This window comes from Triticum aestivum, chromosome 4D (genome assembly GCF_018294505.1).
Source record: "Triticum aestivum cultivar Chinese Spring chromosome 4D, IWGSC CS RefSeq v2.1, whole genome shotgun sequence".
NCBI lineage: Eukaryota > Viridiplantae > Streptophyta > Magnoliopsida > Poales > Poaceae > Triticum > Triticum aestivum.
In genome coordinates this window covers 20971750-20987097 of record NC_057805.1, presented here as the reverse complement: position 1 = coordinate 20987097, position 15348 = coordinate 20971750, and the positions used below count along the sequence as shown (strand labels likewise).

The following is a 15348-nucleotide window of genomic DNA, read 5'->3' as shown; positions in this document are numbered from 1 at the left end:
TTGTTTACTTTCTTACGGTGCCTTTGGAAGGCTGGAAAATGATCGTCTTTTCTATAGGAAAAAAATTCTCTCCCCACTAGGTACATTAGATGGAGAATGCAACCACTGTCTGCAACACTTACTCTGATGAGCAGGACCAACCTCTTGATAAAAAATAAGCTCTAATGACTCTAACCATGCCTTGCCTTCCCAATGTTGCTCTATTTCTACAGATCTTTATTGTGGGGCCAAAGATCTCTTTTGGATGCTTCTAGGAAGAGCTCCAAGGTCGTTGGAAGGTTGCACCTTACAACAATAAGATTAGGCTTTTATATTCAAATCCCTGATAAAGAAGTCTCATCCAGTATAATGGTTGAAGCCACAATGGATCAAGCTTCTTCTCCACTTGTGGTTGGAGCTGGAGCATTGCATCTAGCTGCAGTCATTGCTAGGAAGCTCAACATTCAGAGACCTACTTTTCATACAGACAACCTATCTTTGTCCAAAGGTGTTACCGCCAAGGATGACAATTCTGCTTGTACTCGTTGGGACATTACGGAACACCTTCTTGCGTTCTTTTGCAACTCCACACAGTTCAACCCCTTAATCTTTCATATCAAAAGGGATCTCAATGGAGTTGTGCACGACTGTGCTCATTGGGTTCTAAATATAAGCACGGAACCTGTTTCGTGCATCAAACTAGCTCATAGACAAACCGCTTGTCCAACTTTAGCCGCATTCCCACAGTTGGTTTGCCCAGGTGTTGTTATTCACCGTTGTAATTTGTATTTGATCTATGTTTGAATGAATTTGGCGCCTCGTGCACCTCCCTCTTGTTACAAAAAAAAAATTAGTTGTTGAACACAAAATAGAAAGAAAAAAAGGGCGAACCAACATGTGGTTGGATAGTTAGAAGGACTGTGGTATTCTCAGCCCACCAGGGTTCAAGTCCTGGTGCTCGCATTTATTCCTGGATTTATTTCAGGATTTCTGGCGATGCACATTCAGTCTTTCGGAGGTGCTCATAGGGGTAGGGTGTGCGTATGTACGTTCATAAGGGTGAGTATATGCGCGTGTATATGAGCGCTTGTGTCTGTACTGTATTAAAAAAAGTAATCTCGCCCCTCTAGATGGGGTAAAACAAAAATGACCTATGCGCGTGTAAATACTTCACTTAACTGAAAAACAAAAGGGGAGAGGAAAATAAAAATCTTATCTCATCTTCTCCCACACAGAGCTTCCCCGCTCCAGGCTCTCCACGTGACCTCTCTCAGCTCGCGGTCAGCACCTCACATCCCCGCGCGCGCACAGTCGCGCAGAGCCACTGCCGCCTCCAGCCCCAGGCCGCATGTCTCTCCTCAGCTCCCCCACGCCGTTCGGCGCGGCCACCGCCGCCCGCCATCGCCTCCCACTCCTGGGCCGCCGCGCCGCGCTGCATGTGGCGCTCGCGCGCCGGGCCGGCGTCTCGTCCCGCACGCAGCGGCGCCTCGAGGAGCGCGGCGGCAAGAAGCGCCGCGGCGGCGTCGAGACCCCCGACGCGGACGAGGACACCGGCCCGGCGTGGGAGGGCGTGGAGTGGGAGGGGGAGCCGCTGGGGTTCGAGGTGTCGACGGAGCCCATGCCGTACCTGCCGGACCCGGAGAAGCCCGACTTCTGGGAGGGGCCCAACATGGAGGTCCTCGGCTTCTTCGTGCAGTACATGTGGGCCTTCGGCGTCTTCTTCTCCGTGAGCACCTCCTCCTCCTCCATTACTTCGCGCTGTAGCACATTTCTGTGACGTAGGATCTGAATATAGTTTCTCAAAGGGGAAATCTTCAGTTTTTCTTGAGAGGTCCGCGCCAGAGAAATTTGGTTTGCAGTGGAATAGCTCTAAGTTGAAATGTTTCCCACATAAGGAAGTGGAAGTCAGCATGAAGCAATCCCTTGAATTCGACAAGCTGGGACTGCCATTAAAATTGCTTAGATCGCGAGTAATTATCTGCTAAATCATTTCTAATAGTTGCAAACAGAGAGGGCTCCATGTTCATGTTATAACCACTCTTTGTAGTGCACTGAGCTACTGAATTCTTTTCCTCATGTGAACCAAAAGAGTGAATCCTTTCCAATGTCTAGAACTCTGCTGGTACTTGTTTAGATTGCTGAAAACATACATGAAGCTATTTATTTACATTTGCTGACTGCTTAACAAGAGATAATTTACCACTTCTTTGTTAGCTTACATTGCTGGCTAACATTCCTGACCTGTGTTTGATCATTGGCATTATGACAACTTAACCACCTATTGTTGCAGATGTCCACTCAATAAGTAGAGATAGCTCTACCTGTTATCCCATCCACTTAGATCATCACATTAATCCATCCATTTAACCATGTTAATTCTCATGCAATGGAAGTAATTTTTTTAAAAAAAATTGCACACTTGTGCAGTTGGTTGCTTGCGGCGTTGCCGTGGCTACATATAACGATGGGGCATCAGACTTCAGAGACACTCCTGCTTTTAAGGAATCAACCCAAGTCCAGGAGTTCCCCGAAGAGTCAGAATCATCTGGCGCCGATGTGTTTGAAGGTAATCCAACTGAGGTAGCACCAGCTCTTGAGTAGGACTGTCAAGGAGACATCAGGAAAAAGAAATGAAGGCTCTCTCTTTGAGCTATAGGGCCCTGCAGTAGCCAGTAAACTTGTACAACATTCAGTGGAAGCTTGCAACCATAGTGTTAAGGAAATTGGCTGCCATGGTTTGGAAAAGGAAATTAGCGGGCGATCACTATGTACTGAATTATCTCTTGAATAATCCTACCTCGAGATCAGAATATGTAAATGGTTAATTAGTGGTGATGAAATTCAGCTATGCTTCTATTTTTATTGTTGTTTTATTTTGATTTTGGTACTCCAATGGTTTGCTTAGATGTCTGTGTAAGAAGCAAACTTGTGTGATTTGACTGCTTCCTGTCATCTACCTACAAAAATGTATATTCTGAGCTTATATTATTTCACATATCTCATTCTGCTCTGTATTGAACTTTCCTTGAATTGCTTTATGTTGAAAGTAGAAAATAATTTATCAACGATTAGCTATGATTCGATTCAACCAACGGTTACCACTTATCCGTCTCACTAATTTTTATGCTTATAATCTTCTGCAAGAACTTTTTGCATTCATACCAATTGAGATTAGCCAGTAAGACATGTACAAGATTCAAGTTAAAACTTGAAATCATGGTACTAATATATACATATTTTTTTCCTTGGATAATCCTTCACTTTTAGAAAAATATGTAGTTTGTAGTGGTAATAACATGTTAAATTTTCATGTTTTTTCTTGTACTCAAAAGGTTTGCGATCACATGGTTCTTTAAAAAAAACTTAAAAGACCTACAAAACTTTGTATATTGTGATGAAATCCATCTTTTTCCCCTCTTGGGCGATAGTATATATGTCAAAATACAAAAGAAAAAATGTAAATTTTTAGTACTGATTAAATTCAGCTATATTTTTGGAAGTGTATAAGGCTCGATCTACTGCAAGTTAGTAGGTAGATGATAGGATTGTAATGTAATTTCACATTTCATAGACTGTATGCAACTTGGTCTTTTTAAAAAAAAATCATGCATTGTGTAGTTGCACATTTATAAGTTGTCTCCCGGCTTTAGCTGAAACGCGCCCCCAACAGGCCCTCCCAGAAGTTTTTTCCGCGCCGGCGTTCAAAAATCGGCCCAGTCGCGCTCCCAGGAGCACGTTTTTCGCCGGCTTGGGCCGAAATCGGCGCCGGCGGCCTCAGGCCGAACCCGGCGCGCTGGGTGCGCCGGGGCGAGCGGTTTTGGCGTGAAAGAGCCGCGGGCCCGCCGAGTTAGCGGCACGCGCCTCGTCTTCCCCAGAACGCCTCGGTTTCCGGCGGGGAATCAATGGCAAGGCTGCTGCCGGTCAGCCTTGCGATTGATTCCTCACGGGCGGCGCTTCACGGGCTGGCGGGCGCGGCGACGCCTCCCCTTCCGCCACGCGTTCACACCACCTGGGGCTATAAAACCAGAGGCTTCCCCTCGCCGCTGGCCACACCAGCCCGAGCCGCCGAGCCCAAACCAGCCGCCGTGCTGCCCATCCGCCGTCGAGCTCTGCCGCTCTCCCCTTCCCTTCCTTTCCCCTTTCCCTCTCCATGGCCGAACGTTTCCCCGGCAACGCCGCGGCGGCCAACGGCTTCGGCCGCCGCTCGCTCCAGGAGTGGGAGGCGTGGCTCCTGTTCGAGGCCAACATCCCGGCGCCGCCGGACATGCGCGCCGGGCCGGCGGGGTGGAGGCTCAGCAACGGGGGCGTCCCCATCCCCCCAACGCCGACGCGTGCCCCGGCATCTTCGCCGCCGAGGTCGACCGCGTGCGTTCGTCCCTGACGGACGAGCAGCGCGCCCTCCCCTAGTACGCCGCCGACAACCACGCGGCGTGGCGTAGTACTTCCAGCGCCGGCAGGCGCAGCGGCTGGCGTCCACGAACGGGACACCGGTGGTGGGCGGCATCAAGAACAGCGACGGCCGCCGCGTCTGGTGGGGCGTCCCCGGCCACACACTCCACGAGGTATTGTTGTGCCTCGAGGGCGGCAATGACCGCCGCTGGCATACCCTGCCGCGGCCGCCCCCCCCCCCCCCCCCCCCCCGCTGGAGCGCCGGGCCATGGGCGCCCAGGAGGTTCGTCTCCTCCTCCTCGTCCTCCTCTCAGTCGTCCTCCCGCTCCTACTCCCACTCTTCCGGCTCGCCGGCGCTGTTCGGCGTCAATGCCGAGCCCGCTGCGGAGACGCCGCTCGGCCGGCACACCCGCAGCGCCGGCATCGTCATCAACGAGGGTGGCAGGCGCGCCCCCTCCTCGGCTCCTCCGCGCTACGTCAAGCCAAAGATGGAGCCGGGGCTCGCCACCGTCAAGATGGAGCCGGGGCTCCCCGTCGTGAAGACGGAGCCCGGGCTCGCCGGCGGCGTCCAGGAGGAGGAGCTCGACGACACGGCGGCCCTTAAGTGGGCGCGCGACGACTGGGCGCAGACAGAGCTGCAGCGCCAGTGCCTCGCCTTCGAGCGCTTCGAAGCTCGGCGCCGTGGCCGGGACAAGGGAGCGTGGTCGTCATCGATGACAACGACGACAATGACGTGCCGCCGCCGCCGGTCTGCCATGGAGACGCCGGGGAGGGGTCCAGCAGGGGCGATCGCGCAATCAAGAAGGAGATGGCCGCCGCCGACGACGTGGACGGCGGCGACGTAGGCGACTCCGCCGCACTCAGCGACTTCTTCGCCCCGTAGTTGGTTTTTTTTAAATAACTTATGTAACGCCGAATATGTCCAATATTATGTCAAGTTTGCCGAATTTAGCCGAACTTTACCGAATTTGGGTTTTTTCAAAATAAAACCCGCGTCTGGGGGGTGACCCTCGCCGATTTTAGCGCAGCGTAAAATCGTCGCCTAGGGGGCCAACGGCTGGGGATGCTCTAAGACCAAAGGGGAGGCGCTGGCTTCTGTGGAGGGGTGCTAGCTCAACCGCCGGATCCCCAACCAACCACAACCCCACGAGACGGGCGCCGGAACTGGAATTCCCACGGAGACAGGGAACCATAAAGCGACAGAGTATGCACGAACAAATCTTCTTCTTCCTCCCAGTACAGTTCTTCCGTAGCTTTAAGCGTTTCATGGCCCGAAAGCGAAATGATCTCCGAGGCCTTTGCGCCCCCGCTCACACGATGCATGGCTGCTGGTTGGCGGTTGCGCTGCACGAGAAAGCAGCGGCCCGCCAGCTAGGGCGAGGCGGCGCGGCGCCCCTATATACGCACGACGCTGCATGATGCCTGCACATCCGCCATTCCCTGACGCGCACAGGTTCGTTCGGAGCTAGCAGGCTGTCTTCTACCGTCGGCGCGCGCAGGATGATCCCGGAGGGCGCGGCGGAGCTGGTGTCCCTGCTGGCACCCCTGCTCGTCGTCGTGGGCGTGGCCGCGGTGATCGCGTCGGCGTCGGCGGGCGGGGGCGCGCGCGAGGCGGAGGCGCAGGTGGAGGCTCAGGCGAGGGAGTGGGCGCGGTTCGTGTTCGGCTCCTCGGAGGACGCGGAGCTCGTCGATGGTGCCGGCGGCCGGGCCGACCCCCGGTGGCGCGTGGACGGGCTGGGCTAGTAGCCGTGCACGGCGCACGGTGCACGCACGCGTATGCCTGCTCCATTCTCGTCGGCTCGTGTAGGAGGCCAAGCAGTATGGGGTGCCGTATGGAGTAGATTGTTGCAACTTGCAAGCGTCGGGTTTCAACCTATACTTGTTGCTAATTACTGATAGCAGATAAATTTCATGTCGCAAATGGCTTTTCTTCATGTTGCAAATGTTAAGCAGAGGAATTTCATTGTTGCAAGTGTTGCCGTCGTTAAAAGTCGGTAATTTATTATGGCTGTTGTCACTGTCACAACACGAACAGATAATAGTTTGTGTGCGGTCTTAGAGCATCTACGGCCGGACTTGGCAAATCCGACCCCTCAAATACCCACGAATGCGTTTGGACGCGTTCGTTAACAGTGACCGGTCAAGTCTTAAATAGTCCATTCTACAGCCGGATATCTCAAATTAGGAACCTTAAATCCATACTATTACATGCAGCGTAAACCTAATATTAAGCGAAGCTCGTCTGGCACCACCGTGCCCATGCCCGACGGCCGGCTGCACTCCCCAGAGTGTTGGTCCAGTCGCCGGCGAGGTGGAGTAGGACATGGGACACGAGCCGGCTCAAGGGACTCGAGGTGCCGCCGTCTCCCATGCCCTACTCTTCCTCGTTGGAGCTCGGATCCCTGACGGTGCCGGTGGATGTCAGATCGATGATGGATCCGTCCTGGGAGGAGCTGGTGACGTCCACCACGACGCGGTTGTGGCGCCCGCACTGGTGCACCATAGGAGGCGCCGAAGAATGCGACTCCGCCTCGCCAACGTCCACCGCTGCAAGGGCTGCCGCCGCCTCCCGCGCCCACTGCCTCGCACGGCGGGCACACCGCGCCATGTTTGCGTCGGGCGACGCCCATGGTGCATCCTCCAGCTCGGCGCGCCAACAGAGGGGTTGTGTGTTCGCCACCGCGTTCGGATGCCAGACGTACCGCACCGCCTCTAGTGAGGCAATGATGGCACACCTAGTGGTGGATCCATGCGCCATTTGGGTGGACGCAATGGATTCCTGACGGAAGAAGTCCAAGCGTTGCCGTCGGGCGTCCTCCTCCCAGAAGCGGCGGAGCGCAAGCCGGATGGTCATCTCCTCCTCGGGGCTGCGTGGGATGAACTCGTGGTCGATGTATCTGGAGGTGTAGGATTCGGATCCGCTGCCCGCCATGGCGAAGAAGGCCGAAGATCGCCGGACGGGAGCTTGGGAGGCGGAGTGGAGTGGCTACGTTTTGGTCCGGGAAGGCGGTGTGGAGTGGCCACGGTGGGGTCGGGTGGGCCAGTGTGGGCTGCGTCCGACGTGGCGGACGTGCCCGGTCCTTTCCATATCCACCCCATATTTGAGCTGGATATGAGGGGTGCTAGTCAGTCCTGGCGTTTGAGACCGGTTTGAAGCATCCGTCTAGGTCGCGTTTCTCTAACCGGTCACTGACCGGGCCATTCCGCCCGGGCATATGAAGGGGGATTGAGGTGCCCGGTTATAGATGCTCTTACAAGAACTATCCATTCGTAGTTGCATTTTATTTTGGTTCGAGATGACATGGAACCAATAAAATCAAAATCAAACATTGTAACTTCAGGGTATTTCAACACATAATCCAAATTCTTAAGACTATTTAAACGAAAACCGTAATTGCACTTGTTAGTTGTTCCACTTGTCTTTGACCGAGCATAAGAGCAACTCTAGCAGACCCCGCATCCGGCCGGCCCGCAAAACGTGTTTGTGGTTCGTGGAAAACGGCCTTTGCGGGCTGGCGGACGTCCGCAGATGCAGACGCCCCAAACGGACTCGTATAAAAGGATATTCGCGAAATATACTTTTTTACGGGTCGGCTTTTGCGGGGTCTGCTCGGACACCGCCGCGTCGACCCGTAAACAGAAAACGCCCATTTCTCGCATTTGACATAGGTTCCCACAAAATAAGTTCAAATTCAAAACAACATAACACAGTTTACGCGCAAATAAAAGCCAAGTTTAGTAGGACAAACGCAAAAGAGGGTCTTGCAAAATTGACGCCCACGTCCGGCATCATCTTGGTCGATCTTCACTCCGCGCCATCGAGTCCATCTTGAAGTTCATCGCCACACCGAATCCACCTCTGGCGCTTGTTCCAACTCCCGCACTGAAATCATCGACATTGCCACCATATGGAGCAGAGAAAACATCTCCGGAACTGTAACATGCACTGGCCGACGCAACCATTCTCCTCTTCAAGATTTCTCTCCTTGCCATATCATGCCATGTTTTGGTGAGTTCGTCCATGTCATTGCGGTTCATTGACATGATCTTGTTCTCTTCGGCGAGCAACTTGGACATGGCTTTATTTTCAGCGGCGCGTGCTCTTCTCTCCTCAATGACCGCTTTGCGCAGCCCCTCTTCCTTGAGCAATTGCCACTTTTCTTGCTTCTCCTTTGCCTTCTTCTCGGCCAACTCTTTCTTGATCTCCAACGACTTCAACAACATCAACAACATCAACTCGTTTGATTGCACCATGGCATCAATCTTCTCCCTCAAGCTCGATGCTTCTTGCTCTCTCTTCATCTTCTCTTTAGTCTTCTTGTCGCCATCGGGCTTGTTCAAATTTCTTGGGCCATCATCATCCTCATCTTCATCCATGTTTGTAAGTGAGCCTCTCTTCGGTGGGGATTCTTTATCGATCAACTTCCACTTCTCGCACTTTCGGAGCAACTCCCAATAATGCTCTAGTTTGAAGAATTTGCCTTCCGAAGCTTCCATGTCTTTGTATCTATGTTGGGCAATCTTGTCCTACACAATGTGAACAAAGTGAAATGATGCAATCATTTCATATGATGCAAATATGATGATGCAAAACAAACTCACATAGTCGGATTCCACGGTTCCATTTGGAGGTGCATTGCGTACTTACTCCAAGCAAGCTGCCCAACGGCTGCACATAGGCTTGATCACCTCCCAACGCCCTTGAAGCGACCGAAATGTGTGTGGAGTAGTCCTGGCCATCTCCGGCCCGGCCCTGTCGGCCCACCCAGGCCCGGCCCTAAAATCCAGTGCCTAGGCCCGATGGGCTTGCCCGTGGGCCGGGCTTGGGCCTGAGTTTTGAGCCCACCAGCAGGGCCTGGACGGGCTTGGGCTTGGCATATTGGCATTTTAAGGAAGAGGCCCGGCCCACGGCCCTAAGCCCTAAGGGCTTTTCAGGGCTTTGTACCAGATGGGCCGGGCTTGGGCTTGAAAGTAGGCCCGATGGTAGGGCCTGGGCCTCAGTTTTCTGCCATGGGCTTTTTAAGGCCCGGACCAAGCCCGGCCCGGCCCGGCCCATGGCCAGGTATAGCGTGGAGTCCTATTGGGGTACTTTGCCATCATGCACAAGTATTGATCCTCGATCCTTTGTCAATACCTCTTGGCGGTTTGAGAAGTACCCGTGCATGCATCAAAGAGACACCGCACTCCAAGCATTGATCAGAACATGATCTTCCAAGATAGTGTAGTTCTTCGATCTCTAGCTTTTCCCAGTTTTTGTTTGCGATTGCTCATACGCTTCCGCTTCGATCTCCTCTAATTCCTCCTCACAACCATGATTGTCCACGCCACCCTCCGTTTCATTGTAGTCGATTGAGCGCGTTTATGACATGTGGGTCCTGTATTTTGCTGACGTGGCATAACATCGTCCGGAGATGGCGTTAGAGGGGTTCTTTTTGCCAAAAACACCTCAAAAAAACAACCTACCTCACCTGCCCCCACCCGACACCGGATCCGGCGAGATCCGTCCCTGTCCTGCTGCTGCTCCGGCGTGATCGCAGCTGCTGGAGAAGGTCAGACGCGCGAGGGTGTCGGCGACGAGCCCAACCCTTCCTCTAATCCTACCGGCCGCCTGGATCGACCATGTAGGTCACGCCATGGATGAGCGTCGTGGACAACGCCGCCATGGATGAGCGCCAAGGACGTCGCGGCCATGCTGCCCGCTCCGGCGTCGCACCAATCTCTCTCCACCGCCTACTAGTTCCCGATGGCGTGCCCCCGCCTTGCCAGCTTGGCCACCTATGGTCTGGCACCCCGACGACCGCCCGCCGTCGCCTCCCAGACCCCGACGACCGCCGCCGCCGCCTCCCAGACCCGGACAACCGCCGCCTCCCAGACCCTGATGGCGCGCCCCCTCGCCACCGACGAGAGCCATCGTCGTGTTGATGTTCTGCTCGCGTGCTTGGATAGGCTCAGGGAGCTGATTGCTTTTTTAGTTTTCATCTAAGGGTGTTCCTTCAAATTACAGGGAGTCGTTTGTAAATCTAGATAAATACATCATCTAACACCATTTCGGCTGAGTCGTTACGCCATGTCGGCAAAATCTGGACCCACCTGTCATAAACATACTTAAAGCGCTCTAATCCGCCGATCAGTGTTATTTGCAAAAAGATTACACAAGACATGGTGTTTTCTACCAAAAAATGTATAGTAGTGTTTTCTGCAAATCTAGCCTTTAAAGTGATGGTTTCTTGCAATTTACTCACACACGCAGAGAGAGATGACAATGGCAACGACGGACCGGGGCGGATCGCCACCTCCACCCACGTTGCAACGCCCCAGCCGCTCCACCCATTGAGCAACGTGGTCGCCCCGCTCCTATCCTTACTGCCCCCAGCACAATGCCGCCGTCAACCCTGTTGTTGCGCCCACATGGCCCTAGCTAGGCTTTTTTTTCGCGTCGAATGGGAGCTTTATTATCTGAAAATCATGGTGTTACAATCCGCCCGAAGGGAAGGAAGAAGGAACTCAGGGCTTATATCAAGCCAACTCTCCGTCCACTCTGATGTGCATGCTAGACGTGCACATCAGTGGGCAGGTACATGAACCTCCCTACTGACATGGGTAACAGAAAAGAAAACGAACAAAGCACTAATCTCCTCTAACTCGGTCAAGATAGGCGCTGCAACAGATCTTGAGTTGTCGCGCGATTTCCAGAGGTCAACCAGATCCTGACAGTCCACCTCCATTATCACATGTGAGAAGCCACGAAGCTGAGCAAAAATCATCCCTTCCCGGAGAGCTAAAAGTTCCCCAATGAAAGGATCCGTGACGACGTATAAAGGCTTGCTCCAAGCTCCAAGGAACGCGATGTGTGACCTAGCCACACCGCCCGCGCCCCCCTTCATGTCCTCAGCATTAACCGCTCCATCGGTATTGACTGTGACCCAGCCCGCTTCCGGTGGCCGCCAACACTGTCCAGCCGACTGAACTTTCCATTTTGGTGGTATCTCCAAAATTGCCAAAGTCTCGTGAACCCACTTCAGCGCTTGTACAGGGTCATAGCCGTCCCGGTCATGCGTCCAACAATTGCGTGACGACCATATACTATGCATAATCGTGATGATTTTGCTTCTATCCCCCTCCGTGAAGAGTTGATCAAGCAGAATATCACGGGCCCAAGTGTTTGGGTGTAGCCGTGGTAGATGTAAATCAAATCTGTCTCGGGCTGCCAACCAAAATTTCTTTGCATGAGTGCAATGTACTAATGCATGTAGCATGTCCTCGTTCATAGCCTTGCATACTTCGCACATAGCAAGTGGTTTGATATGGCGGTATTGCAAGTTAACCAAGTCTGGGAGTATCCCACGGAGTACTCGCCACCAGAAAACTCAAACCTTGGGTATGACGTTAACTTTCCATAGGGCTGTCCATAACTGTTTATTTGCTGATGAAGCTTCGGTAATCGTCCCTTCCTCTGAAGAGCTGAGCTCATTGCGAGTCACAAGAGAACGTTACGCTGATTTTACAGAATAGATGCCAGATTTCTCCAAGGCCCAAGCCAGAGTATCTTCGCCGCCGTTCGGGTTAAGTGGTATATTCAGGATAGCCTCCACGTCCGGTAGCATGAAATTTTGACGAATCAGTTGCTCATTCCAGTTACCAGTGTAATCATCAATGAGCTCTGAGACAGTTGGAAGTGGCGCCGTTCCAATGCGCCCCCTGGGCTTTAGTGTCGGGGTGTTGGGTATCCAACTGTCAATCCAGGTAGCTATGGATTGTCCGTCGCCCACTCGGCGAATAAGACCAACACTGAGGGCATCCCGCCCTGCAATGATAGCCTTCCAGGTCGCTGAAGATCGAGCCGGAGATGTGGCGTTGAGGAAATCTGTGTGAGGGAAATATTTCCCCTTTAACACCCGAGCACATAAAGAGTCCGGCTTGGTAAAAAGGCGCCAGCCATGTTTTCCAAGCATCGCAAGATTGAAGAGGTGTAGATCTCGGAAGCCCATGCCGCCCTTTACTTTTGGTTTTGCAAGTTTTTTCCATGAGAGCCAATGAAGAGAACGCTTGTAAATGGAACTTCCCCACCAATACTTCGCCATGGGTGATGTAATACTCTTGCAAACCTTCTTTGTCAGGAGAAAACAGCTCATGCTAAATGTAGGGATGGCCTGGATTATCGTTTTAAGCAAAACTTCCCTCGCTGCGCACGCCATATTTCTCTCTGACCATCCTTGCATTTTACCACGGCACATGTCCACTAAGTGTTCAAAAGTCCCGCTGGTAATTCTGCCAATCGCTGTCGGAAGACCCAAATAGCGTTCTGAAAACGCTTCCACATTGATCCCGAGTGACAGTTTAAGCAGCTGTCGTAGGGGTTGTGCTGTGTTGCCACTAAAATAGATGGAACTCTTGGCCCCAGCTAGACTGACGGTTCCTATTCTCCACACAGATTGGTATCCTTGCCGGCTCTTCAAATCGTCGTTCTGCCCGTTGCAATGGTTATCGTGTCGGCGTCCGCGAAGTGGAGGCGCATGGGTGCACTTTGTGCTCGGCTTCGAGTCGGAGGAGGACGCCAATCAGCTCGTGTGATGCCCTTGACCGAGCCAGCTTAAGAGGATCTTTTTTTTCTCAAGAACATGTAAATTTACAACGGTGTCGAGCACTGACCAGTCCACAGGTAAAATGCTATTTTTACCCTTTGGCCATTTTCCACCTTAATCGTAGATATATCACTGGAGTAGGAAGCAACACCAAAAATCCCAGCATTACTCTCTAGCCAAATGGAGCGCACAACGAGGAGCACCAGAGAATTGATATCGCGCCGTCCACCGGTAGCAATGACCGAATTCACATTGTGCCACCAATTAGCCAAGGACGCATCCCGAGAAGGCATCAACCGATGCAGCCGGTAGGGTAGCAGAACCTGGAAGCATACCTCCCTAGCGAAGGGGCACTGCATGAACATGTGACCGTGAGTTTCCATCTCCTAGCAACAAAGCATGCAAAGTGTCAGGGTGTTGCATTTGCCACTGATCCAATCTGTTATCTATCCAAAGGCGGTTTATCACGCAAGTTTTTTTTTTGAGACAATCTCGCGAAGCTTTATTTAACCGGACCCAAGGTTTATAGGTACAAAGGAGAGATCGCCGGGGTGTCCTAACCAAACATGGGGGCCCACCCCTAATCTCAAAACATGCTTCACTAAATTGTGAGCCTCGAAATTCGAGCTCCTAAACTCATGACTAAAATTACACGCAGAAAAAGAAGAGCTATGCTCTATGATTTCATGTAAAACAGCACCATATCTTGCTTTGTTTCCTTGCTTGAGATCATCCAAAACCACCATACTGTCTGACGCAACATGTACTCGTCGAAGATTGAGATCGTCAGCAAGAGCTAAAGCTTCCCGTACAGCCAGAGCTTCTAAAGTTTGAGGATCACATATTCCCTTGAAAACTATAGCCGATGCCCCCTGGAAAGTGCCATCATGATCTCGGCAGATAGCAGCAGCAACTCCTCTTCCCCGGTTGTTTGCAACTGTAGCATCAACGTTTATATTTTGAAAATTCTCAGGAGGAGGAATCCATTGCGCTCAGCTGGCCAAATGAGTTCTTGCTCTCTCTGTAACTGGTTCCTCCATAGTTTTCAAGTCTGCTAATAAGTAGGACTGAATGAGCTGGTATGTTGCTTGTGGACTCTGAAAAACTCCTTCATATATTGCCTTTCGTCTTGCTTTCCATACAGCCCATAACGTTACCACCAGCAGCACAAAATCCTTCTGGGATAGTACCTCATTCATTGCAAAGATCCAGTTTTTTGCATTAGGATCCTCGTTCTGGCTCATTGCTTCCGTCAGGGAATTTTCAACTAAGGTCCATATGCATCTTGACATAGTGCAATTCAGCAGGGCATGCCTCCATGAATCCTCACACCCACACAGGGCGCATAAATGAGTTGTGGACATATTGCGGTGTTGGAGAAGATCCGCTGTCGGCATCGAATGCCTTGCTAGCCGCCATAAAAAGACTTTTACTTTTGATGGAACCCTAGTATGCCACAGCGACGTCCACGCCTTAGAACTTTCTGACAAGTCTGACGCTCCTGCATGCTCATATAGCCAATTCTCTCGGTGCTCCTTCTTGTTTAGGATCATTCTATAAGCCGATCTGACCGAGAAAATACCATTCCGCTCACCCGACCAAGCCCAGAAATCCTCCACTGCCCTTGTACAGAGTGGGAGGCCCATGATCACTCTGCGTCGATGGGTAAGAATGTGGCCCGAATCAGCTCCTCCCGCCAAGTTGCTGATGTGTGATCTATTAGTTCAGCTACTAGCGTTGGTGGGTTCGCTGATAGTGAAACGATCGGTCGCAGAGGGCCTATTCTGGGGAGCCAGTTTGTCTCCCAGATATTCGTACCTTGGCCATTCCCGATCCTCCTGATAATGCCCTGTTTCAGTATATCCCTACCATCCAGTGTAGCTCGCCATATCTGCGAAGGTTGGGTACCCAATTCTGCCTCCAGAAAGTCAGCATTTGGAAAATAAACCGCTTTCAGTATCCTAGCACTCAGCGATTGTGGGGACTCGAGGAGCCTCCATGCTTGACGAGCGAGCAGAGCTAGGTTAAAAATCTCAATGTCTCTGAACCCCATCCCACCAAGGTACTTTGGCTTCGTCATTACATCCCAAGAGACCCAAGCTGGTTTCCTGCGTCCTTGTTTACTGCCCCACCAAAACTGCCTGATTATTGAGGTAATATTTTCACACAGCCCCCGAGGTAATCGGAAACAAGCCATTGGATATACTGGTATAGCTTGAGCAACTGACTTGATGAGAACCTCTTTTCCTGCTGCTGACAGAAGCTTCTCCATCCATCCTCTGACTTTCTCCCAAACCCTGTCTCTCTAAGTACTTAAAAGTACCCATCTTGGACTGTCCAACATATGTGGGCATACCCGAATATCTATCAGACAAGGATTCATTGTGCACATTAAGGC

General features: G+C 52.0%; 1 protein-coding gene across 1 annotated transcript; it reads left to right on the top strand.

Moving 5' to 3' along the window:
• Positions 1-1207: 1207 nt before the first annotated feature.
• On the top strand, positions 1208-2981 carry LOC123095858 (uncharacterized). Its single transcript, XM_044517429.1, has 2 exons — positions 1208-1705; positions 2407-2981. Exons 1-2 carry the CDS (start codon positions 1328-1330, stop codon positions 2578-2580), a joined length of 552 nt encoding a protein of 183 aa, XP_044373364.1. The 5' UTR covers positions 1208-1327; the 3' UTR covers positions 2581-2981.
• Positions 2982-15348: the final 12367 nt, after the last annotated feature.

Excerpts from the sequence above, each read along its gene's own strand:
- LOC123095858 (XM_044517429.1), top strand. The coding sequence starts at position 1,328 with ATGTCTCTCCTCAGCTCCCCCACGCCGTTCGGCGCGGCCACCGCCGCC. Across the intron at positions 1,706-2,406 it reads CCTTCGGCGTCTTCTTCTCC|TTGGTTGCTTGCGGCGTTGC; the intron begins GTGAGCACCTCC and ends ACACTTGTGCAG.